General features: G+C 43.8%; 1 protein-coding gene across 4 annotated transcripts in view; it reads left to right on the top strand.

Annotated features, from left to right (window-relative positions):
- The window catches only part of cep112 (centrosomal protein 112), a 263,230-nt gene that overhangs the window by 84,960 nt on the left and 156,413 nt on the right, over window positions 1-21,857 (top strand). For all 4 annotated transcript variants that reach the window (XM_046306159.1, XM_046306155.1, XM_046306156.1 and 1 more), the window contains 3 exons: window positions 745-837; window positions 1,096-1,155; window positions 2,627-2,706. In XM_046306159.1, coding sequence (XP_046162115.1) covers window positions 745-837; window positions 1,096-1,155; window positions 2,627-2,706 — 233 coding nt within the window. The remainder of the gene's footprint in view (window positions 1-744; window positions 838-1,095; window positions 1,156-2,626; window positions 2,707-21,857) is intronic.

Genomic DNA, 21,857 nt, shown 5'->3' with positions numbered 1-21,857 from the left:
CTGATGCTACACCGCTATTATCTGACCACCGCTGCATTATCTGATGCTACACCACTGCATTATCTGGTGCTACACCACTGCATTATCTGATGCTACACCACTGCATTATCTGATGCTACACCACTGCATTACCTGATGCTACACCACTGCATTACCTGATGCTACACCACTGAAAGAACTATTAGCTGGGCACACGCTATTCAATTCAAGGGGCTTTATTGGCATGGTACATATGTTAACATTGCCAATGCAAGTGAAGTAGATAATAGAAGTAGATAATATACAGACAGTGATGTTCATGCTGTCTCATGCTGATGGCCCTCTCCCAATATACAAAAGTGAAATAAACAATACAAATTATCAGTTCCACACTCTCTCAAAGATGTTGTGAATGGTTAGATATATCTTCATGCTATACTGTGTATGACTTATCTTCAACTGAAGCCTTGACAGCATTTATATCCCCCTGCTGCTGAGTCATATGGTTGTTAGATAAGACTCCTGTTGTTATCCTCGCTCACTTTCTCTCTCTATTTGACCTTTTAGTCATTTAGCAGACACTCTTATCCAGTGCGACAGGAGCAATTAGGGTTAAGTACATTGCTCAAGGGCATATCGACAGATATTTCACCTGTAGGCTCAGGGATTCAACCCAGCAACCTTTCGGTTAATGGCCCAACGCTCTTAACTTTACCACCTGCCTCTCTCTTTCTCTCCATCCCTCCATCTCTCCCTCTCTCTCAGGCCTCTGATGTGATTGAGGACCTGGAACAGACAGTGGCTCAGCTCAGACAGCAGCTACAGGACAGTGAGCACAGGAGACTGAAACAACTCAGGGTAAACTGTGTGTGTGTGCGTGTGCGTGAGCGAGAGAACTGCTTCATTCCACAACTGGAAGAAGTAGAAAAGACTATACAGATGTGTGTCCAGAGACCCATAACCCTCAAGATCCTCTGCTGGATAGATTTTCAAGCAGATGGGTGTTTTGTTTGAATGTGAATAATGGGAAAAACACATCTCACATAAAAAATTACTTGTTGTGGTTCTTTGTAGTTCTGTTTGAATGTTTCAGACTTCCTGACTTGTGTTTTCCAGGACACAGAGAATAAACTTCAAAAAGAGAAAGCAGATCTGCAGCACCACTGTGAGAAAAAGGTACAATCTCTATCAATAGTTACCCGCGCATCAAATCAATGTAGTTACCCTCATGTCAAATCAATAATCAATATTTGTGTCAATACAATACTCTCATATCAAATTGAGATTATATGGCTGACCTCTTATTTAGTGTATAGGCTCAAAATAAACAAAGGAAGACTGTCTCACTTTGTCTTAATGAGGAGCGTCCTTTCCTCTGAGTCTTACTCTACATAACTATGTAGGCCTACCGTGCCTAAAGTCAACTCTGTGAACCTAAAGCCTGATTATAATTACATTCTACCTGCCTTTCCAGACTGACTGTGGTTCAATGGGAGAGATAAAAGCCTGGGACCCACATGGTCCTGGCTAGATCCCCTTCTACCCTTCCCTTTGATATGTTATGTTCTGCCTGTAAACTCAAAGCTGTGATTAACAGGTCAGACTACTGCTGGTCACAGGGCTCAGTGGCTGTGGGGAGGAAGGGTGGAGTGGAAAGGTGAGGGGCATTCGGAGGAGTGAGGGTTTGACATTTAGGGGAGTTGGGGGTTCAAATCAAATGAAATCACATTCTATTGGTCACATATGCATATTTAGCAGATGTTTTTGCGGGTGTAAGGGGGAGAGCTGGGGTGGTGGCGTGAAAGTTGCCCAATTTAAGGCCATAGGTGACGGGAGATGAAGTCTTGTCCGTCCGAAGAGCCATGCTCTGTCGCCCCAGCTAAATCCAGCAAGGACCTTAATTGCTGCCAGACAGCAATGGCAGCGACCTCTTTCTCTTTCAAGCCTCCCTTCAAAGCCAATGTGTTGTCATAAAAAATCCCCCATCTAATGAGTTGGTCCGGCCAGGCCAGAGTCAGGTGGGTGAAGATCAGGTTTAAGATGCAGGTCCACACACCTGGTTCATCTTCAAAGTAAAGCCTGCATGTTGCAGGGCATAGCAGTCAGTCATAAAGAGGGGTTGGGGGGGACTGATACACCTGCAAGCTAGCTAGCTACCAGGTCTGGGTCTCTGTTAGCAGGGTCATGGTGAGGGTCAATGCCATTTCACCTTCTGTTGTTTAATCATTATGTGACTGAAGTAAGTTGTTAGTTGAAAAAATAGTTAAATAGCTGCATCAAATGTTTTGATTGCACAGCCTTTCTCCAGCTCCCAGTAAACTTGATGAAAGAATCTGTCTGTCTGTACATTCTTAAACGCCTATCAGGAGATGGGCCCAGATGGCAGCTTGATGATGGGTGGAGATAAGAGGTCAGGGAGAGGCAACCCCAGGGCCCAGGTGGAGAAGGTCATGGAAAGGGGTGCTTGCTGAGAGATGGACCTGCTGTCATAGTGTCTGTCTCGGTTTCTCTCTCTCTCTCTCTCTCTCTCTCTCTCTCTCTCTCTCTCTCTCTCTCTCTCTCTTCTCTCTCTCTCTCTGTCTCTGTCTCTGTCTCTGTCTCTCTCTGTCTCTTTCTCTCTCTCTCTCTCACAATCACAATCACACAGGTCCGTGCCCTACACAACGAGGCGGAGAAAGAGAGAGAAGAGACCAAGAAGAAGATCTCCAAACTTGAAGAGTCACTGAAGTGAGTAGCAAAACACTGTAAATCAAATGTCTGTCTTCTTCTTTCATTTCATCACTACTTGGGGACTTGCCATTCAGTTTGGTTCAGAACACATCAGAAACATGGGATTTGTTCACACACATCACCAACCCACAAACCCACAATTCCAGCTTATGAAAAATGTCTCACAGCGAGCCAACACAGGCTTCCATCCATGCAATTATACAATGATACAATCCCCCCAAAGTCACTGATTTAGAAAAATGCTTAAGCACTCAGACATTGGTAAGTGCTAGTTACAGGGCCCGGGATACAGCTATAATTTGCAGAGCTCACCCTTGTGCCGTAATTGAAAACTTATTTGAAGCTATATCAAATGTTGTCACTTTTAGTCTCTCCATATGTGCCTGTCTGACACATGCTGAAACAGGAACCTCCATAGAGAGTTCTCATATCTGTGCTGTGCAGCGTCCCCAGTTGTGGAGTAGTGCCGAATTCCGTATTGTTGTACACCTCTCCTGTCTCAGATCTACAAAGGCTGTGTCCGAATACCCATACTAGCGTATTAAACTGCATACTATTTAGCACGCACCGTTTAGTAAATAGTATTTTTACAAATTCAACCAGCTTGATAATAGATAATTTATCTAAATGCTGAATAGAGTAGGAATGGAGTTATAGGCCTACTCAGGCTGGTTATAGGCAGACTATCACATTTGACCTACACTGAGTGTACAAAACATTAAGAACACCTTCCTAATATTCCGTTGCACCCCTCTCTTTTGCCATCAGAACAGCCTTAATTCATTGGGGCATGGACACTACAAGGTGTTGAAAGTGTTTCACAGGTGTTCTTAATGTTTTGTATACTGTGTATAATGTAGTAGATCCATATAGCCCATCTATCAAATTTACAAAGAACTGAAGACAGAAACTGATAAATTGGGAACAACTGGACAGCAACATAATGAACTAAAGCACTGATCATTGGGAATGAGATCAGAACGACTGCTAAGGCTTGATCCATAAATTCAATAGGTAGCCTACAAAAGCATACTTGATTTTCAAAAATGCACAATTTCCGCAATGTTGCATACTAATATACAAAATAAATGTGCATACTCAAACAGCCTACTATTTAGGATGCAAGTATGGGTATTTGGATACAGCCAGTGTGTCCTCCAGATGTGTAGTTAGCAGGGGTTAATGGCTGAACCCGGGGATCACTGAGGCCGCACTGGAAGACATGGAAGTGGTTAGGACTAGAGCATGGCGCTGCCAAAGCGTTGGCGATACCTGACCACTCTATTTAATGTCAACAGACTGTTTTTCGCTTTGGATTCTCTCCTAAATCATATATTATTATATTATTATTACATGGAAGTGGTTAGGACTAGAAAGAGGCCTGCCAGAGAGAGAGAAGAGCGCCTTGGCATACCTGGCCACTCTATTTAATGTCAATTAGGCTTCTTTTTTTTTCTCTCATTCTCTCGTTCCTCTCTTTCTTTCATTCTTGTTCTCTTACTCCCTCCCTCCCTCCCTCCCTCCCTCCCTCCCTCCCTCCCTCCCTCCCTCCCTCCCTCCCTCTCTTTGTCTGGAATTAGTAAGAACCGCAGCAGCCTCGTTTGTCATGTTATACAGTCTGACATGTCACCCACCCTGCGATCCTTCCCACATATGATGTCATTGGTTTTGTTTGTTACTTGTCTGTTGGCCGTAGCCCGTGAGATTCCACACCGCTACTTTTCTATCCTCACTTCTATCCTCACTACTGCACCGTTTGTAGTCATCACGTCGTATGCCCATATTTGTCAAGTCTGTTAACGAGCAGGTGACCTCATCTGTGACAAGGGGCTGTGGGAGGAGCCAGGGCTTTGGCTACATCCCAATACTCTTAATTAACATGGCCTCATTTCCTGAATAGTTTTACTTGAGACCATTGGTCATTGATGTAAAATCTTTGAATGGTCATAAATATTATAATGTCTAACCAAATATGGGCTTTTCCTTTACTTCCCTCTGCTACATTAATCCAGCTACAATCACATCTCATGCACCCCTCCCAACTCATCCCCCCTGCACCTCTCCCTCCATCCCGCCCTTCCTCTTTTCATTCCTCGTACATTTCTCCCTCTCTCCATCCCTCCCACCAGATATTTGGCTGACTGAGCTCCTCCTATCAGGCATTCCCTCCTTTCCTCCTCTCCTTTCCTCAGTCTGCTATCATTCCATTACAGTAGAGTACAGTCAGAGCTGACAGGCTAGGCAGGGCCAGGTCTAATCCAGGGCCTCCTAATGCTGCATGCATTCCTCACACTAATTAATGGCCCCGGAACACAGCCCTGCCCCAGACCAAGTCTCAGCCTTAACCTCAGCCCCCCAGCCTCCTAATGGCCCCGGAACACAGCCCTGCCCCAGACCAAGTCTCAGTCTTAACCCCAGCCCCCCAGTCTCCTAATGGCCCCGGAACACAGCCCTGCCCCAGACCAAGTCTCAGCTTTAACCTCAGCCCCCCCAGTCTCCTAATGGCCCCGGAACACAGCCCTGCCCCAGACCAAGTCTCAGCCTTAACCTCAGACCCCCCAGTCTCCTAATGGACCTGGAACACAGCCCTGCCCCAGACCAAGTCTCAGCCCTAACCTCTGCCCCAGTCTCCTAATGCCCCCGGAACACAGCCCTGCTCCAGATCCAGTCAAGCCTGTTTACCGTACTCTACTCTCGACTGGGGCTGTGGCCGTCATGACATTTTTTTCAGCCGGTGATTGTCAAGCAAATAACTGCCGGCCTCCCGGTAATTGACCGTTAATTAACATAAACACATTTAGCATCTTCTGACTTCCACACATAGCCTACAAGCCACTGATGCAGATCTTTGGAACATCTACATTTTTTAAAAGTATAATATATCCATGTAATATAGCCTACACCTTCACAATAAAGCCATTAAATATGTTAGACAGGTCTAAAGAAGCATGATATGAACGAAATGTAGTCTAATTCAGAAGAACACAATAGCATACTCTATTATGTTAAGCCCTGATCTGACTATGCGATATGGCTGTGGGCTACACTAGTTCATTTAGCAGACAAGATTTGCATAGAATTCCTTGGAATTATTCTATATTATTTTATAGTATGAAGAATACAATTGAACATAGGATATTTTATCCAAATGATTCGAGAGAGTGCGCACTTGCAGGTATTTTGTGTTGAGCGGTTAACAAAGAAACTGGTACTCCTATATGCTTAATTTAGAGTTATTTATATAACTTTAGTTGTGATACAAATGCTGGGCAATATGTTTTGATTTTTAATACATTCTAAGGCTACGTGATGCGACTCTAATGATGATTTGAAAAGTTTAGTTTTTTTGTGCAGTCTGTACACACTTCATCAGTCTCTCATTCACAGTTTGAGTACTTGAATTTCCTGGAGCATCCCCCTTGTGTCCCCCTAAAAAAATCCATGCCTTTTGCGGCCCTTGGGCTGAATATAGTAATTAGAATTCCCTTCTCCCGGCTGCGTGCTCCAAAGCACCTCTCACTCACATGGCTCTCTCAGATAGCTCAATTCTTATTAGCCAATGCACGTGACGTGATTGGGTCTTTCTAACAGGCTACAAGTGAAGACAGACACATCGGGGAACGCAACTGTGCATGTCCTTCTTCAATTCCGATGTGCATATTAAAGATATTAGAAAAACTGTCCACATTTATTTTTCATCAGCCCACAAGATGAGTAGGCCTAACGAACAGCAAAAGCACTAGCCTATGTCAATCTACCATCCCCCATAGTACAACATTTGACCTATTGTACTCTGTGCCAGAAATAAATATTCCAAACATAGTCTGGGACTGTTGTGGGATGCGATAAATCCCAAATTAATACAACCACTGACGCAACAGATGAAAATATTTAGCAAAAATGTTGATAAACTATTTGGCTATTTCTTCACATCATAAGCGCAGCAATGCAGCAATGTGCAAAAAGCAGGAAAACCACAAATGCGATTATGCATGTAATTCTTTTATTATAAAGGTGAATTTCTATGTTGAAAAATATCTTCCCCAAACTTGAAACTCACACAGCGGCTCTACACCCATTCTAATGCGGATGAATATGCTTAATTTTAAGAAGTTATTTGGCCACTTTAGTTGTGACACAAATCTCATCAAAACTTATAGACCTATGGGCTAGACTCCATGAGGTATGCGACTCTGATTTGAAAAAGTCGCAAAAAAATCATGCGCTGTTCCTTGCCTTAAGTTTGGCATCATTCACCAGTGATAATATATCATTCATATAGTAAATAATATATGTATGCCATTTGTTTTGATTTAGAATGGACCATTATCATGTACCTGTCTCGAAACAGGGGCAGCGGGAAAAATACATGTCTTCTATGCACTTAAATAGCGAATGGAGGACCCTTTTCAAGTGGTTCATTTTCCTGCCAGCTAGGTAGGCTATACTTCAGTATAGTAGGCCTAGCCTCTAGAAAGCTGATGAGTTCCTCCTCTTTTTAATAGAGGCCATCACTCTGTTTTCTCACGCAATTGCATAGCCTATAGAATTGTTTACACAACATGAGCTCATGGTCTGTCATTAAGTATTTGATTAGATTTTCGATTACATTTGCATTGATGTCAGAGTGGGACAATAGCGTGCTGAGTACCAGGCAGTTAGTACGTTTGGCAGGCTACTAATGACCATCAGCAGCATCAGAGCTTGGAGGAGCTTAATTACCGTGACTAAACGGTCACATGGAATTTGACTTCCGTCATGACTCGTGACCGCCGGTGTGGAAGTAATACAGTCACCGTAACAGTCCTACTGTCACATGCTTTGTAAACAACAGGTGTAGACTTAACAGTGAAATGCATACTTACGGGCCCTTCCCAACAATGCAGAGAGAAAGAAAATAGAGAAATAATAGAAAATAAAAGTAATAATAAAAATATGAGTAATGATAACATGGCTAAATACATGGGGTACCAGTACAGAGTCAATGTGCAGCGCACGAGGTAACTGAGGTAGATATTTATTTATTTATTTATTTAACTAGGCAAGTCAGTTTAGAACAAATTCTTATTTACAATGACAACCTACCCCGGCCAAACCTGGACGACACTGGGCCAATTGTGCGCTGCTCTATGGGACTTCCAATCACGACCGGATGTGAAACAATAATCTTGAAAATGTGAGGAATGTGTGTTTCTATGATTTTAATGTGAGTTCTACACCTGACATGTGCGTTTTATGTGGTTATTAGGCAGGAAATGCATTGAGGCTATTGTCAGGTAAAAACCCATTGATTTCTCAGTCCTTTACATTCCACTGAGATCTGAATCGACACATTATTCATATCGCTCAGTTCCAAGGACAAATATTCCCTGTGAAGACTAGACTTTGATAAAGATGCATTTTAATGCAGATTCGCTTGACAGAATGAATACATTCTCCTATCATCTGTCACTGGTGTCCCAGACACGTGAGCGGATGTGAGAGAGGACGCATTTGATGAGGCAGCAGACGTAAATCTGGATGCATAAATTATCACTCTGCTCGGTGACAAGCGGGCCGGTCTCTCGTTAGTGTTAAACAGTTAGAAATAGTGAGTGTCGCGTCAGAGCTCAGAGCTAATTAATTAAGAACTCAGTCTGGTAGGTTGAGAAGGAACGCCCTGCACACACACAGATGCATTCGTACGCACGCACTGGAAAGATTTAGCAGTGGCCCTCAGATCCTCAAAGTTACACAGCTGCACCATTGAGAGCATTTAGTGCGTACAGCCAAGTACATTACTGGGGCCAAGCCCCCTGCTATCCAGGACCTCTATACTAGGCCGTGTCAGAGAAAGGCCCAAAAAATTGTCAGACTCCAGCCACCCACGTCATAGACTGTTCTCTTTGCTACCGAACGGAAAGCGGTACCAATGCACCAAGTCTGGAACCAACAGGACCCTGAACAGCTTCTACCCCCAAGCCATTAGACTGCTAAAGAGTTAGTGTGGGTAGCTATTGGTTAACTATTTAACTATCTGCAGTGACCTGTTTTACACTAACTTTTTTGACTCATCACGTACGCTGCTGCTACTGTTTATTATCTCTCCTGTTGCCTAGTCACTTTATTCCTAGCATCTCAGTGCTAGAGGTGTCTCAACCCTGGTTCGATTCCAGGTTGTATCACAACCAGCCGTAATTGGGAGTCCCATAGGGCGGCGCACAATTGGCCCAGCGTCGTCACGGTTAGAGTTTGGCCGGGGTAGACCGTCAGTGTAAATAATAATTTGTTCTTAACTGACTTGCCTAGTTAAATAAAGGTTAAATAAAATAAATATGTACCTCATTTACCTCGTGCCCTGCACATTGACTTTGTACTGATACCCCATGTATTTAGCCATGTTATCATTACTCATTGTATATTTAGTATTACTTTTATTTTCTATTATTTCTCTATTTTCTTTCTCTCTGCATTGGTCCCGTAAGTAAGCATTTCACTGTTAAGTCTACACCTGTTGTTTACCAAGCATGTGATGAATAACATTTGATTAGATTAGAAAATGTCATTTGACACACACACACACACACACACACGCACACACATATATACACACACGCACACACACACACACACACACACACACACACACACACACACACACACACACACACACACACACACACACACACACACACACACACACACACACACACACACACACACACACACACACACACACACACACACACACACACACACACACACACACACACACACACACACAATGAGAGTCTGATGTGATGTCTGCTACCTACTTGCTGCCGTGGCAACAGTGAAGGCCTTCAAAGATGATCCAGGAGAACTTCAAAGCCACAGCAGGACTGCACGCAGGTGTGTGTGTGTTTATGTGTGTTCAGTGGCTGATAGAGGAGATGGGAGGATGAGAGATTAAATTAAACAAGTTTAAACCTCTCGACATGCCCAACAGGCGCTTGGGTTTATACCTTAGACAGGCTGGCATCTTTGTAGATTGTGTGCACTGTGCAAACATGGATATGTGTGTGTTTGGGTCCTTTTTTATCACACCATGTTTCGTTGTGGATCTGACTAATGTATTCCGACGTGTGTCTCTGTATTTGTGCTTCCGTTAGTGTTTCTGCATAAACACTTTACTTTCTGCGTAAACGCGGGACAGCGGCAGCAGGTATTTTGTTTGTTTGGGATCAGGAGAGTTGTTTGTAAAAGGAAGGTGTGATCTACACTCCTCTGAACCCTCCCAAAATAAAGAAGACAAGGAAAACCTCTATCCCGCCATGCAAATGAGCATGGCTGCATCAGTTAGATTTCTACGTCCGCGTCGCTATAGAAACAACATAAAGAACTACAAAGCAGAGAAGAAAACCCGTTTTCTATCTCTTCTTTCATCCCAGTGCCATTCAGATCATTAGCATAGAGATGGAGGGATGTGCTGGGGACAGAGAAATGGGAGAGGAGGAGAGATACATAGGCAGCCTGCTCTCCAGATGAGCTGCCTCCACAACAATGAGCTCCTAATGGCAGTGGAACATGAACAATAACATCAACTAAATGCTAATGAAAGGAGAGAAACAACACACCCTGCCTCAGTGCCTCCACCCTAGCATTTCCATCTATCTTAAGAATCTGGCTTCTCCTTGGCTGGGGGTGATGGGACTGAGGGGGGCTGCTGGATGGAGGGGTCCAGGGAAGGTGGGGATGGAAAGGGTGGATCTGTGAAATGGATCTTGGGTAATGGAAAACTCTACGTGACTCAATAGTGGAAGTCCCCTGGTGGCCATATAGACTGGCCTAGGTTGAAAGAGGGCTGTTACCACAGCTCAATACTTTACACCAGAACAAAGGTTTAAGGAACCAGTGGGACCTGATCTACTGTTTAGATATGTTGAGTGCCTGATTGGGATGTGATTCCATCTGTGGAAAGGCCTACTACATTCAGGTTAACTAAATCAGTCACAAAGTAAGAGGTTGTAAAAATTGTCTCTTTTCAAATCAAATGCTTTGTAAACAACAGGTGGAGACTAACAGCAAAATGCTTACTTATGGGCCCTTCCCAAAATGCAGAGAGAAAAATTATAGAAAGATAATAACCCAAGGAATAAATACACAATGAGTAATGATAACTTGGCTATATACACGGGGTACCTGTACAGAGTCAATGTGCAGGGGTACTAGGTAATGGAGGTAGATGCACTACATGACCAAACGTATGTGGATACCTGCTTGTTGAGGTCAGGGCTCTGTGCAGGTCAGTCAAGTTCTTCCGCACGATCTAGGCAAACCATTTCTGTATGGACCTCGCTTAGTGTATGGAGGTGTCATGACGTTGGCCTGGGGGTAGGTTTATGACAGTCATAAATACCTCTTTCCCCCTTTTTCCTCTCTCTACCCTACTGATGTGACATTAGAAAACCCCTTGGTTAACATAGAGATTCTGGGAGCATCAGAAGGTGGGGGGAAATGAACTATATTCTGGTAATCCGACCAATTGAACATATGCGGTGGTACTTGATGAATATGATGTCAGTTCGGTTGTCATCTGATACATTCTCATCAATGATAGGATGACATAAACTCTACAGTGGAAAGTCTACACATCAGAATTATCGGATTCACATGGAATTGTTGTTAAATTTAAATGTTTGAATATTAAATTATTTGTGGGATTTTAGCTTCTAAAATGTGAGAATTGGGTTTTCATGAATGAATTAGGCAAAAATGTAACCTCCTGTTCCGAGGATGTGAGGACGACTGTCCGATGTCAGAATGGTTCAGATAATAACTACAGAACGAAGCCAACCTCAGCGTGAGCGTTGGCTGCGAATGGTACGAACTTTGAACTCTTATTCACTACAGAAGTGATACCTCCTAGCCATTGAGTTAGCAACAGCAGCTGCAAACGTGGTTTAGGAAGGAACAGACAGAGTATCCCGTATACCACACAACAACGTTACTACAACGTATCCAGTTGACCACCAGAGACATTCTTCAAAGGACTCGGTTTGGCAACACGGCCTTCCATCTACCACCAACCTACCGAAGCGCAGCTCAGAGTAAATATTTATTGCGTTTTCCTTTTCCAAATGAGCGGTATTTTAGAATGCATAAGATACTGTGTTTACGATAGCACAGCTTCTCCCTTTTGTTCCTCAGTCTTCCCGCTCTTTCACTCAAACCCAGCCCCTTTTCTTTTGTGTAACCAGCTGTCATATCTTTTCCGCCCTCTAGGGACATTTTCCTTTATGACGTCATTTGTATTTAAGGTATGATTCATTCTTTGTATATGTAATTCTGTGTGATTAGTTAGGTATTTAGTAAATGCATAACAGCCTCAGACCATTATTCCTCCTCCACCAAACTTTACAATTGACATTATGCATTCGGGCAGGTGGCGTTCTCCTGGCATCTGCCAAACCCAGATTTATCCGTTGGACTGCCTGATGGTGAAGCGTGATTCATCACTCCAGAGAACGCGTTTCCACTGCTCCAGAGTCCAATGACGGCGAGCTTTCCACCACTCCAGCCGACACTTTGCATTGCACATGGTGACCTTAGGCTTGTGTGCGGCTGCTCTTACATGGAAACCCATTTCATGAAGTTCCCGACAAACAGTTATTGTGCTTACGTTGCTTCCAGAGGCAGTTTGGCACTCAGTAGTGAGTGTTGCAACCAAGGATTGCACTCGGTGGTCCCATTCTGTGAGCTTGTTTGGCCTACCACTTCGCTGATGAGACGTTGTTGTTCCTAGATGTTTCCACTTCACAATAACAGCTCTTACAGTTGACCGGGGCAGCTCTAGCAGGGCAGAAATTTGACAAACTGACTTGTTGGAAAGGTGGCATTATATGACGGTACCACGTTGAAAGTCACTGAGCTCTTCAGGAAGGCCATTCTAATGCCAATGTTTGTCTATGGAGATTGCATGGCGGTGTGCTCAATTTTATACACCTGTCTTCAATGGACGTGGCTGACATAGCCGAATCCACAAATTTGAAGGTGTGTCCACATACATTTGTATATACAGTGGCCTCAAATTAATGGCACCACTGACTGACAATTTACAAACAATACTTAAAAATATATTAACTATAATTATAGAGAGAAACTCAAAATACCAACAGAAATGCTGTGCTTCAATGGAGCCCACCAAAATCATTTAGACTCCACCTCCACCACCTCCAAACCATCAGACTCCACCTCCACAACCACAGGCTATTTGGCTCTTTCGTTGCCAGAAGAAAGCCCTTTCTGACCCCATGACACAGACGCAAACACTTGGAGTTTGCCGAACGTCATTTAAATTATAACTGGAAGAAGGTGCTCTGGTCAGATGAGACCAAAATTGAACCTTTTGGTCAGATACAGCATCGACATGTTTGGCGTCAAAACAGAGATGCATACAAGGAGAGGCATCTCATACCCACGGTGAAGTATGGTGGTGGGTTAGTGGTGTTTTGGGGCTGTTTTAATTCCAGAGGTCCAGAGGCACTGGTTAAGATTTATGGCATAATGAATTCCACCATGTATCAGGCAATTTTGGCTGACAATCTTGTTGCCTCTGCCAGAAGGCTGGGACTTGGCCATAGGTGGACTTTCCAACAATGACCCTAAACATACCTCAAGATCCACCCACAAATGTTTCTGTGACAACAAAATCAATGTTCTGCCATGGCCATCTCAGTTTCCGGACCTCAATCCAATCGAAAACCGGTGGTCCTGAGTTGAAGAGGGCTGTTGATAAGCACAAACCCAAGAATGTGAAGGATCTTGAAAGGATCTGCATAGAAGAATGGTCCATTATCACCCCCAAATGTGTTCCTTTAACCTTGTGGAACATTACAGGAAAAGACTCTATGCTGTTATTCTTGCCAGAGGTGGTTGTACTAAATGAGGAGTGCCAATAATTTTGGTGAAATATATTTTGTATTAAATAATTGTATGATTTTGGATGGTTCCATTGAAACATTAATAAAGTACTGTATTTCTCACATGTTGGTGTTTTGAGTTTCACTCTAATTATATTGTTTATACACTGCTCAAAAAAATAAAGGGAACACTTAAACAACACAATGTAACTCCAAGTCAATCACACTTCTGTGAAATCAAACTGTCCACTTAGGAAGCGACACTGATTGACAATACATTTCACATGCTGTTGTGCAAATGGAATAGACAACAGGTGGAAATTATAGGCAGTTAGCAAGACACCCCCAATAAAAGAGTGGTTCTGCAGGTGGTGGCCACAGACCACTTCTCAGTTTCTATGCTTCCTGGATGATGTTTTGGTCACTTTTGAATGCTGGCGGTGCATTCACTCTAGTGGTAGCATGAGACGGAGTCTACAACCCACACAAGTGGCTCAGGTAGTGCAGCTCATCCAGGATGGCACATCAATGCGAGCTGTGGCAAGGAGGTTTGCTGTGTCTGTCAGCGTAGTGTCCAGAGCATGGAGGCGCTACCAGGAGACAGGCCAGTACATCAGGAGATGTGGAGGAGGCTGTAGGAGGGCAACAACTCAGCAGCAGGACCGCTACCTCCGCATTTGTGCAAGGAGGAGCAGGAGGAGCACTGCCAGAGCCCTGCAAAATGACCTCCAGTAGGCCACAAATGTGCATGTGTCTGCTCAAACGGTCAGAAACAGACTCCATGAGGGTGGTCTGAGGGCCCGACCTCCACAGATGGGGGTTGTGCTTACAGCCCAACACCGTGCAGGACGTTTTACATTTTCCAGAGAGCACCAAGATTGGCAAATTCGCCACTGGCGCACCGTGCTCTTCACAGATGAAGGCAGGTTCACACTGAGCACATGTGACAGTCTGGAGACGCCGTGGAGAACGCTCTGCTGCCTGCAACATCCTCCAGCATGACTGGTTTGGTGGTGGGTCAGTCATGGTGTGGGGTGGCATTTCTTTGGGGAGCCGCACAGCCCTCCATGTGCTCGCCAGAGGTAGCCTGACTGCCATTAGGTACCGAGATGAGATCCTCAGACTCCTTGTGAGACCATATGCTGGTGCGGTTGGCCCTGGGTTCCTCCTAATGCAAGACAATGCTAGACCTCATGTGGCTGGAGTGTGTCAGCAGTTCCTGCAAGAGGAAGGCATTGATGCTATGGACTGGCCCGCCCGTTCCCCAGACCTGAATCCAATTGAGCACATCTGGGACATCATGGCTCGCTCCATCCACCAACGCCACGTTGCACCACAGACTATCCAGGAGTTGGCGGATGATTTAGTCCAGGTCTGGGAGTAGATCCCTCAGGAGACCATCCACCACTTCATCAGGAGCATGCTCAGGTGTTGTAGGGAGGTCATACAGGCACGTGGAGGCCACACACACTACTTAGCCTAATTTTGACTTGTTTTAAGGACATTACATCAAAGTTGGATCAGCCTGTAGTGTGGTTTTCCACTTTAATTTTGAGTGTGACTCCAAATCCAGACCTCCATGGGTTGATAAATTTGATTTCCATTGATAATTTGTGTGTTATTTTGTTGTCAGCACTTTCAACTATGCAAAGAAAAAAGTATTTAATAAGAATATTTCATTCATTCAGATCTAGAATGTGTTATTTTAGTGTTCCCTTTATTTTTCTGAGCAGTGTATTTTTTAAAGTATTGTTTGTGCATTGCCAGTCAGGGCTGCCAGTATTTTTGGAGCCCACTGTACAGTGTATGTACATATAAGTAGGGATAAAGGACTAGGCAACAGGATAGATAATAAACAGTAACAGCAACATATGTGATTAGTCAGAAAGGGTCAGTGCAGATAGTCCAGGTAGTTATTGCTTAACTATTTAGCAGTCTTATGTCTTGGGGGTAGAACCTGTTAAGGGTCCTATTGGTTCTAGACTTGGTGCAGAGAATTTATTTCAATGAGACTACACTGTATAAATAAAGGTTCAACAGTAAAAGAAAATATTTTGGTTCTGTTTCCTTCAGGGCGGTTAGCCATTCATTACAATAGTTTTGCCCAGTAATGCTCATTATGTAAATATCTGTACACGTGGGTTTAGTGCATGGATGATTTTGCATACTATGGCAACTTCATGAATGATATATGAATCCAAAGTGGTATAAATGCATAGCAGAGATGGGAGAATCCCCTCCAGGTATGGAATACCTCTGCTTTCCTCTCTGGATCCCCCCTTTATGCACTTCCTCCCACTGCTGTTCCTCCCACCGCTGTTCCTCCCACCGCTGTTCCTCCCACTGCTGTTCCTCCCTCCGCTGTTCCTCCCTCTGCTCCTCCATAGAGCTGCATCTGCAACTATTTACATGCGGTCTCCAGTGACTGTTACAGGCATCTCAATAGCCTCCTCCTCTTTCTATAGGCGCTGCAATGAAGCAAAGACGGGATGTATGGCAAGTTATCTTGTTCCCTAGTGGCCATTGACTAGTTGGGACTGTGGCTTGTAGAGTTGTTTTTATACATAATAAACAGAATGGGAGTTTGACGTCATCCCTGTGGCACACCTTTATTCACAGTTATCACTGAGGCTGAGGTGGAGTGGCAAACTCTATATCACACAGGCCTTTAGCCTGATCTGCCCAACAACAGGCCTGTATCTTAATCCACACACACCATCACCATTACCCTCCTGCTCTTCTGTCTGCATACAGGCCTCTCAGATAGTCAGTTACTGGTCTCTTGCAGTTCTCATTTCTCCTCTCTTTCTCTCTTAAAGCTCAGACAGATTTTTGGACCACAAGATGAGTTCCTCTGTATTCTCTCTCTCTCTGGTCTCATAGCTCGGCATATTTGCATGTCAGTTCTGAAGCCTCCAAGCTCGATGGTCTTCTCCGACTGCCATCTGTCTCTCTTGGGAAAGGAATGAACAAATATGCTGTTTTATTTTTTCTTCTGAGGGTGTTGAATATTTCAGTTTAGCATTTTCTCTCTTTTATATGCTCCCGCTTTTTTCAGGGTGGGCCTTTGATGTGTCTGTGGATTCGTTATCATTCTGTTTGCATGAGCTCAGACACACACACACACACACACACACACACACACACACACACACACACACACACACACACACACACACACACACACTGCCTGGCATATGCTGGACCAGACCAGATGTGTCCATATACAGATTCCACATGTTTGTGTGTGTGTGTGTCTACCCTGCAGTCAGACACTCCACCCACATGCAGTACATTACATTGAGGACATTCTGTGCACACATGATGATTAAAGTACAGAACAGCTCATTGATTGAGTTGCCCTGGACTGGCCTGGACAGCATGCTATATTACCATTCTTCAGTAATCACAAAGGACTTCTCTTTCTCAATCAGCTTCATAGTAGTAGAAGACAAACCTCAATAGAAGGATGGTAACTGGTTTATCCTGACTGGCTGTGTCCCATGATGAAGGTGGAGGGCTCTGTAACTGAGGGTGTGTGCTTGAGGGGAGACATTGTGTGTGAGCACGTGTATGGGTGTATGTGATGCATACAGTATGTGTGTATGTGCCCGTGTATGGGTGTATGTGATGCATACATTATGTGTGTATGGGTGTATGTGATGCATACAGTATGTGTGTATGTGATGCATACAGTATGGGTGTATGTGATGCATACAGTATGTGTGTATGTGATGCATGTGTATGTGATGCATACAGTATGTGTGTATGTGATGCATACAGTATGTGTGTATGTGTGTGATGCATACAGTATGTGTGTATGTGATGCATACAGTATGTGTGTATGTGTATGGGTGTATGTGATGCATACAGTATGTGTGTATGTGTATGGGTGTATGTGATGCATACAGTATGTGTGTATGTGCCCATGCATGTATGGTGTATGTGATGCATACAGTATGTGCCCATGTGTATGTGATGCATACAGTATGTGTGTATGTGATGCATACAGTATGTGTGTATGTGATGCATACAGTATGTGTGTATGTGATGCATACAGTATGTGTGTGTGTGTATGGTGTATGTGATGCATACAGTATGTGTGTATGTGATGCATACAGTATGTGTGTATGTGATGCATACAGTATGTGTGTATGTGATGCATACAGTATGTGTGTATGTGATGCATACAGTATGTGTGTATGTGATGCATACAGTATGTGAGTATGGGTGTATGTGATGCATACAGTATGTGTGTATGTGATGCATACAGTATGTGTGTATGTGATGCATACAGTATGGGTGTATGTGATGCATACAGTATGGGTGTATGTGATGCATACAGTATGGGTGTATGTGATGCATACAGTATGGGTGTATGTGATGCATACAGTATGGGTGTATGTGATGCATACAGTATGGGTGTATGTGATGTGTATGGGTGTATGTGATGCATACAGTATGGGTGTATGTGATGCATACAGTATGGGTGTATGTGATGCATACAGTATGGGTGTATGTGATGCATACAGTATGTGTGTATGTGATGCATACAGTATGTATGTATGTATGTGATGCATACAGTATGTGTGTATGTGCACGTGTATGGGTGCATGTGATGCATACAGTATGTGTGTATGTGATGCATACAGTATGTGTGTATGTGTATGGGTGTATGTGATGCATACAGTATGTGTGTATGTGCCCATGTATGGGTGCATGTTATGCATACAGTATGTGTGTATGTGATGCATACAGTATGTGTGTATGTGCCCGTGTATGGGTGCATGTGATGCATACAGTATGTGTGTATGTGTATGGGTGCATGTGATGCATGTGTGTATGTGTGTATGTGATGCATACAGTATGTGTGTATGTGATGCATACAGTATGTGTGTATGTGATGCATACAGTATGTGTGTATGTGTATGGGTGTATGTGATGCATACAGTATGTGTGTATGTGATGCATACAGTATGTGTGTATGTGATGCATACAGTATGTGTGTATGTGATGCATACAGTATGTGTGTATGTGATGGGTGTATGTGATGCATACAGTATGTGTGTATGTGATGCATACAGTATGTGTGTATGTGTATGGGTGTATGTGATGCATACAGTATGTGTGTATGTGTATGGGTGTATGTGATGCATACAGTATGTGTGCATGTGTATGGGTGTGTGTGAGGCATACAGTATGTGTGTATGTAGATGACCTGATCATTTATCACTCCAGTGTTAATGATGCAAAACTGTATTATTCGCCTACCTCCTCATGTGTATTTGCACACAGTATGTATAGACTGTTTGGGTCTACTGTGTTATTGACTTGTTAATTGTTTATTCCAGTATGTGTTGTCTGTTCACACTGCTATGCTTTGATCTTGCATCGCAGTATGCAAATGAGAACTTGTTCTCAACTAGCCTACCTGGTTAAATAAAGGTGAAATAAAATAAATAAATAAATGTGCCCGTGTATGTGATGCATACAGTATGTGTGTATGTGCCCGTGTATGTGATGCATACAGTATGTGTGTATGTGCCCGTGTATGTGATGCATACAGTATGTGTGTATGTGCCCGTGTATGTGATGCATACAGTATGTGTGTATGTGCCCGTGTATGTGATGCATACAGTATGTGTGTATGTGCCCGTGTATGTGATGCATACAGTATGTGTGTATGTGCCCGTGTGTGTGAGGCATACAGTATGTGTGTGCACATGGATGGGTGTGTGTGAGGCATACAGTATGTGTGTATGTGCACTTGTATGGGTGTGTGTGAGGCAAGGCGTCATGTGGTTTCAGAGGTCTGGAAAAAGACGGGAGCCCTGGAGCCTCCTGTCTGGCATGTGGCTAGGAGGAAGCCCTGTCATCCTTAAGACACTCACACTCTTCCTCTTCCTCTCCCTCTCTTTTCCCCTCTTTTTATCCCTTTAAGATGGCGGGATGAGAGGATGGCACATCTCTAATTTAATTCCTCTCTCCTTCCACTTCTCTGACCAGAAGCCATTTAAAGCCGTGGGCCACCGAGGAGCTGGCATCCGCCTCTTTCTTCTCCTCCTTCTCCTTCTCTCCGCCAGGCCTCCCTCCATCTTCTCTCTGCCCTCTCATCTCACCGCTTTCTCTGTGATTGATGGTGACTGACTGACTGCTGCTCCCTGTCTCATACACTCCCAGATACATATTTAGACACACACACACACGGTCATCAGACACACACACACACACACACACACACACACACACACACACACACACACACACACACACACACACACACACACACACACACACACACACACACACACACACACACACACACACACACACACACACATATATATGGTCACACTCACTTCCTCAGATGGCCTCATGAGTTCATCTATATACAAATATCAAGTGTTAAATACATGCTTATTACACACACACACGCACACTTTCATACGCACACACTCACAGTCACACAAACAAACAGGCTCGGAGTGACAACTCTTCTCATGCTCACAACACACCCAACTTCTGTCTTCCTCTTTATTTGAAAGTTTTGAAGACGTTAATCCTGCTATTTCTGTCACATCCTTTCCTTCTCTGTGTTTACCTCTCTCTTTTCCTCCCGTCTTTTCAGCGCGACTTGACTTCACATCCTTTTGTGTCTGGCTGCTTTGCACAGCACCCTGAAGCCAGTCATATTGCCTGCCTGATTAATAATTACAGAGTACACAACGGCGGGGAAAAACCATTTCTGCCATCTTTGATGTCCAACATGAGAGAGACCAAAATTACAAAGAGACAGAGGAACGCTGTAAAGAGGAGGAAAAAATGTCTTCTTTTACTATTTTCTTTCTTTTTTTGTTTCTCCTTTTCCCCCGTTGTTGTTGTTGTTGTTGTTATTATCTTACTGTCTGGTGCTGCGGTACATTAGGAAGGCAGTGGTGAGGGAAGAAATAATGTTTCTCCTTTTCCCCCGTTGTTGTTGTTGTTGTTATTATTATCTTACTGTCTGGTGCTGCGGTACATTAGGAAGGCAGTGGTGAGGGAAGAAATAATGTTTCTCCTTTTCCCCGTTGTTGTTGTTGTTGTTATTATTATCTTACTGTCTGGTGCTGCGGTACATTAGGATGGCAGTGGTGAGGGAAGAAATAATGTTTCTCCTTTTCCCCCGTTGTTGTTGTTGTTGTTATTATTATCTTACTGTCTGGTGCTGCGGTACATTAGGAAGGCAGTGGTGAGGGAAGAAATAATGCAGTGGTGAGGGAAGAAATAATGTTTCTCCTTTTCCCCTGTTGTTGTTGTTATTATTATCTTACTGTCTGGTGCTGCGGTACATTAGGAAGGCAGTGGTGAGGGAAGAAATCATGTTTCTCCTTTTCCCCCGGTGTTGTTGTTGTTGTTATTATTATCTTACTGTCTGGTGCTGCGGTACATTAGGAAGGCAGTGGTGAGGGAAGAAATCATGTTTCTCCTTTTCCCCCGTTGTTGTTGTTATTATTATCTTACTGTCTAGTGCTGCGGTACATTAGGAAGGCAGTGGTGAGGGAAGAAATAATGTTTCTCCTTTTCCCCCGTTGTTGTTGTTATTATTATCTTACTGTCTGGTGCTGCGGTACATTAGGAAGGCAGTGGTGAGGGAAGAAATCATGTTTCTCCTTTTCCCCCGGTGTTGTTGTTGTTGTTATTATTATCTTACTGTCTGGTGCTGCGGTACATTAGGAAGGCAGTGGTGAGGGAAGAAATCATGTTTCTCCTTTTCCCCCGTTGTTGTTGTTATTATTATCTTACTGTCTGGTGCTGCGGTACATTAGGAAGGCAGTGGTGAGGGAAGAAATCATGTTTCTCCTTTTCTGTCTGTTCTTTTCCCAAAACATTACAAGACACACATCTACACACACTTGTGTGGGTGTCTGGCAGTGACCAATGACTCATCTTCACTCTGAGAATTAGACATAGTCCTCGTCCCAATGGCACCCTGTTCCCTACACACTTCACTACTTTAGACCAATGACACCCTGTTCCCTACACACTACACTACTTTAGACCAATGGCACCCTGTTCCCTACACACTACACTACTTTAGACCAATGGCACCCTGTTCCCTACACACTGCACTACTTTAGACCAATGACACCCTGTTCCCTACACACTGCACTACTTTAGACCAATGGCACCCTGTTCCCTACACACTGCACTACATTAGACCAATGACACCCTGTTCCCTACATACTGCACTACTTTAGACCAATGATACCCTGTTCCCTACACACTACA

This window comes from Oncorhynchus gorbuscha, linkage group LG16, assembly GCF_021184085.1.
Source record: "Oncorhynchus gorbuscha isolate QuinsamMale2020 ecotype Even-year linkage group LG16, OgorEven_v1.0, whole genome shotgun sequence".
NCBI classification, from domain to species: domain Eukaryota; kingdom Metazoa; phylum Chordata; class Actinopteri; order Salmoniformes; family Salmonidae; genus Oncorhynchus; species Oncorhynchus gorbuscha.
Note: the sequence above shows the minus strand (reverse complement) of the source record. Positions and strands in the feature narration are given on the sequence as shown.